Raw genomic sequence first — 5,098 nt, 5'->3', positions numbered from 1 at the left:
ACACTGTTGGATATTTTGTGAAGACTTTTCTATTTACTGTCATGTTTAAATCTCACAAGGAATCTCTGTGATGAGAAATGTCACTGCAATAAGAAAACAGATTTACAAAAGCTAAGTACGTAGGGCAAGTTCCCACAGATAGTAACTGATAAGAGGCAGTCTGATATCATTACATTTTATGGCTTAGCATATGGCTATAGGCAGATTCTTTTTTTTAAAGATTTTATTTATTTTTTAATGTGAGACACAGAGAGAGAGAGAGGCAGAAACACAGGCAGAGGGAGAAGCAGGCTCCATTCAAGGAGCCCAAAGAGGGACTCGATCCTGGGATTTCAGGATCACAGGCGCCGAACCACTGAGCCACCCAGGGATCCCCATAGGCAGATTCTAATTTATGTCAGAATATGATATCAATTTTTGAATGGAGAACATATGGCGGGGCTGCGGCGCTGGCGGCGGAAGAGGCCGGAGGCGCTGGCGGCGGCGGCGGCGGCGGCGAGTCCGGGCGGCGGGTCTGAGCGGCGCGAGCTCACGGTCCCAGCCCCCGGGAGGCGCCGCGACGCAGCGAAGGCTCGGGCTGCGCGGCCCCCGCGCCCCGCGGACGCCCCGGCCCCGCCGCCCGAGGAGCCCGGCGGCCGCTGCCGGCGCGGGCGCGGTAAGATGGAGGACGTGTCGCTGGCCGAGCTGGACACCAAGCAGCTGGAGGCGCTAGCCCAGGAGATCTACGTGGACCTCATCGAGGACTCGTGCCTGGGCTTCTGCTTCGAGGTGCACCGGGCCGTCAAGTGCGGCTACTTCTACCTGGAGTTCGCGGACGCGGGCGGCGTGAAGGACTTCGGGCTGCCGCCGGTGGAGGACACGGGCGCCCGCCGCCTGCCGCTTTGCGCCCTCCCCGCCGAGCCGGGCAGCGGCCCCGAGCAGCCGCTGCAGCGCGCGCCCCCGGACTTCCAGTAGCCGCGGCGCGGGGGCCACGGCAGCCGACACGGCCCCGCGGGCGGGACGCAAGGGCCCGAATCGCCGGGCGGGGAGGGGGCCCCCGGGGGACGCGGACAGACGCGGCAGGTGACACGGCCCCTTTCGCGCAGAGCATCTCAGCCTCTCGAGGCCGCACGTGCAGGACGCAAGGGCCCGGATCGCCGGGCGGAGGTGATCCCCGGGGGCCCCGCGGGAGACGGGGACAGACGCACAGACACAACAGGTGACACGGCCCTGTGCGCACTGAGCATCCCAGCCTCTCGAGGCCGCACGTGCAGGACGCAAGGGCCCGGATCCCCGTGCGGGGGGGACCCCCGGGGGCCCCGCGGGAGACGGGGACATGGACATACGCAGCAGGTGACACGGCCTGGAGGGGAGCGCAGACGCGGCAGGTGACACAGCCCCGCGCTGAGCATCCCAACCTCTGGAGGCCCCGCGTGCAAGACCCAAGGGTCGGGATCGCCGTGCGGGGGTGACCCCCGGAGGCCCCTCAGGAGACGGGGACACGCACAGACGCAGCGGGTGACACGGCCCCGTGCGCTGAGCATCCCAGCCTCTCGAGGCCCCGCGTGCAGGACGCAAGGACCAGGATCACCGGGCGGAGGTGACCCCCAGAGCAGCCCCGGGAGAGACGGGGACACGCACAGACACAGCAGGTGACACGGCCCGGAGGGGAGCGCAGACACGGCAGGTGACAGGGCCCCGCGCGCTGAGAGTCCCAGCCTCTGGAGGCCCCGCGTGCAAGACGCAAGGACCGGGATCGCCCCGCGGGAGACGGTGGGCAGCCCAGTGCAGAGCGCAGACGGGGACAGATGCGCAGACGCAGCAGGTGACACGGCCCGGTGCGTGCTGAGCGTCCCAGCCTCTGGAGGCGCCGCGTGCAGGACGCAAGGACTGGGATCGCTGTGCAGGGTTGACCCCTGGAGCGGCCCCGGAGGCCCCGCGGGAGACGGCAGGCGACCCGGTGGAGAGCGCAGATGGGGACAGACGCACAGAAACGGCAGGTGACAAGGCCCGGCGCGCGCTGAGCGTCCCAGCCTCTGAAGGCCCCGCGTGTAGGACGCAAGGGTTGGGATCACTCTGCAGGGGTGACCCCCGGATTCGCCCCGGAGGCCCGGGCGGGAGGAGCCGCGCTGCACCGGGCTGCCCGCCTGGGGCCCCAGGCTCCCCGGAGGACTACGAAGACGACGCGCGGCTGGGGCGCAGCCGGTGCTCGGGGGGGCCCCCCCGCGCCGCCCGGGGGAGGAGCCCGGCCGGGACTTCCTGCGGCGCTTCCTCCCGGACACCGGATGTCAGCGGGCGCGAGGTCCGGGCGTTGCCAGCCCCAACGCGGGGCAAGCCAAGGAGAAGGACCGCCGCCCGGTCCCGGAGGGGAAGCCCCGGCTGCAGGCGGGAGAGGACGTCCACGCCAGCCGCGCGGCCCGGGAGCCCCGCACCCGCAGCGCCGCGGACGCCGTGGGGATCGGGGCCGAGCGCTTGCTCCCCGTCCGGTGGGCAGCCTGGTGGCCCGGCAGGCCGAGGCTCTGGCCCCGGTGCCTTGGGGAGGTAGCGGGGCCTCTGCAGCGGTGCACGACCCCCGCCCCGCAGGTTCGCGCAGGGATATGCGCTGCTCTGCGCGGCCCGCCTGTGCTCATTGAGCCCCTGGCCGACCCACCCGCCTGTCCGGGTGTCTGGCCCGGGCAGCCCGCCAGGTCTCCACCGGCCTCCTGCGCCCCCGGGGGCGGCCCGCAGTGACCAGCGCCGCAGAGACTGAAGCAGACCGATTGGACAGCGGGGCCCAGGGCGGCCTCTGCCAGCGACCCTCCAGGTTGACGGTGTAGTCCCCGGGGCCGGGGGGGGGGGGGGGGGGAGGGAGGGGTCACCTGCCTCCCACTGCAGCATCCCTGGGGCGGGGGGGCAGGGAGGGGTCACCTGGCCTCCCACTGCAGCATCCCCGGGGCCGCCCCATCCGGGCCGGGCAGCCTAAGCAGTGTGACCTCGAGCATCTGTCTAGACTCTCACCGCCACCCCTGCCCCTCGGGAGGGGCGGCCCCTTCCATTCAGTCCCTTTTGGACATTCCTGACAAGAGCTGCCTTCTTGTGGGAAGTCGGGGTCGGGACAGGCCAGGATGGGAAACGTGAGCCACGCCTCAAAGCCACCCTCCACTTTGCTCCCTGCTGAGGGCTTAGGAAGTGTAGAGGAGCGAGAACCCCAAAGTGAGCGGGAACGGTGCTGCTTTATTTGAAATGTTTTCTTACCTCATTCTGTGCCCCAGCACGGGGCCCAGCCTCATCCGTCCGGCCCGGCCCCGTGTCCCCACTGTCCCCTGCTCCCCTACCCGACCAGTGCAGCTGGACCCCAGGTGCTGCCGGCTCCCCTGCTTCCACACCGGCCAGCTGCTTCATCTCTCCATGCTCCCGCTCCAACCTGCCCAGGTGCCCTCTCCTCGGCTTCTTTCAAGTTTTTCCTTTTTTTTTTTTTTTTTTTTCTCTCCCCTTCCTTGTTCTGGGAGATCCAGAGAAGAACCTTTCAGGTGGTTTTTCCTCTGTGGGGATGAAGATGGGAGAGTGGGTAACGATTTGTGCAGGAAAAGCAGGGCCCCGCCTAGGCATCTGCCTGCAGGACTGCCTTGGATACCTCCCTGCGGGTCTCCCTTCGGGGGCCCCTGCACCTCCCCTCTTGCACTGGGATGCCGCCTCGGGGCCTAAGTGGGAGAGCAGGGACACCGAGCGCCACGCAGGGGTGGAGCGGGGCCTGGTCTGGTTTGCCAGCCCTTGCTGTGCAGGTACCGTTCCTCATCCCGCGAGGACCTGCTTGGACCGTGCGGCCGATGGGTTTCACGCAGAGCCCTCGAGGGAACCGTAGCGATAGGGCCGCGAGACTGTGGGTCATTGCGTGCCCCCTACCCCCCCAGAGTTGTTCTGGTCGGGGTTGAGGTGTCCTTACCAGTTGGTCTTCAAGAATTTTGCTGACTTTTTGGGAACTTAAAGCTCGGCAAGAGTTAAAACCATTTGGGGTTATCTGCCCTTGGCTTTGTTGCCGTCTCCTCGCAGGGGGCTGCAGAGGGGCAGGAGGGAAACCGGCTGCGGGTAAGGTGAGGGGGGAGCTCTGACGGAGACCCCTTGTACCCTTGCCCCTTGCCGGTCAGCCTCCTGGTTAGGGAGGGAGAGGTGGAAAGCAATTCTCAGTAACCGTTGCTTCGCTTTCCCTCCTTCCTGGTCATGGTTTTCGTTCTCTGCCCTCCAGTTATTGGGGCAACGGCCTGGCCGGGTCCAACTGGAGCCCTGCGGGGACACACGGACCCTTCTTTTTCTGGGGTGGGAGTGCTCCCTCCCGTAGTTGACCGTGGTTAGGAACTCTCCCTTTCCCTTCCTGCCTTCCCTCGAACAGCAGAATTCCTGCCCTTCCTTCCTCAATTAAGTATATTGATCACCCTGTAATTCTATTACGTATCCGAGTGTGTGTGTGTGTGTGTGTGTGTGTGTGTGTATGGGGGGGAAGGGGGTTCTTTACAGACGTCTGTGGTTCGTGGCTTTTTCTTCCGTACATTAGTTCCCGCCACCGCATGTGCAGGGGCCAGTGCCTGGCGTTGTCGCATGCTGGGGTCATCGGGGAAGTGTAGTGAGGCTCACCTCTGTCCTTTGTTTTGGAGATTATTATTTTTGCATAAGTGGTCCATCCTATACAGATCGCTAACTATGTATTCCCCTTGCCCCTGTGGCTGCTGATGTAAATAAACTGCATCTCCCCATTGGTAAACAGTACTAATAAAATTTTAAAAAAATGACTTTACTTTGACCCGGTATGTTCATCTTTCAAGATCGTACATGTTCTCCAGGAACTGGCATAGTAAAAATGTTGAATTGCTGTTGAACTCCAGTCACTGTCTCCTGAATGGAAGTTTTTATCAAAGTAGAGGAATTTTGCCCAACTTTATTTCTCCATCTAGTCCTGCAAATTGAGCTTTCTGCAACCTCCGGTGAGAGAGAAACTAGGTGGTAAAATAAATATGATCCGAGCCGGTCACTAAGCCCAATGTGAAAGCTACTTCTATTTAAGTGGAACTCAAGATACCTTAATATATACATTTTGCCAGCTTTTCAGGCTAAGACCCTTGCTCCCAAAAGACAAATGGTTAAAAAA

General features: G+C 63.5%; 1 protein-coding gene across 1 annotated transcript; it reads left to right on the top strand.

Annotated features, from left to right (window-relative positions):
• Window positions 1–445: 445 nt before the first annotated feature.
• On the top strand, window positions 446–4,742 carry ATXN7L3B (ataxin 7 like 3B). The gene has a single exon (XM_041756666.1). The coding sequence runs from the start codon at window positions 661–663 to the stop codon at window positions 952–954; it is 294 nt and encodes a 97-aa protein (XP_041612600.1). The 5' UTR covers window positions 446–660; the 3' UTR covers window positions 955–4,742.
• The last annotated feature ends 356 nt before the right edge of the window (window positions 4,743–5,098 follow it).

The sequence above is a fragment of the Vulpes lagopus genome, chromosome 5 (assembly GCF_018345385.1).
Source record: "Vulpes lagopus strain Blue_001 chromosome 5, ASM1834538v1, whole genome shotgun sequence".
Taxonomy (NCBI): Eukaryota; Metazoa; Chordata; class Mammalia; order Carnivora; family Canidae; genus Vulpes; species Vulpes lagopus.
Note: the sequence above shows the minus strand (reverse complement) of the source record. Positions and strands in the feature narration are given on the sequence as shown.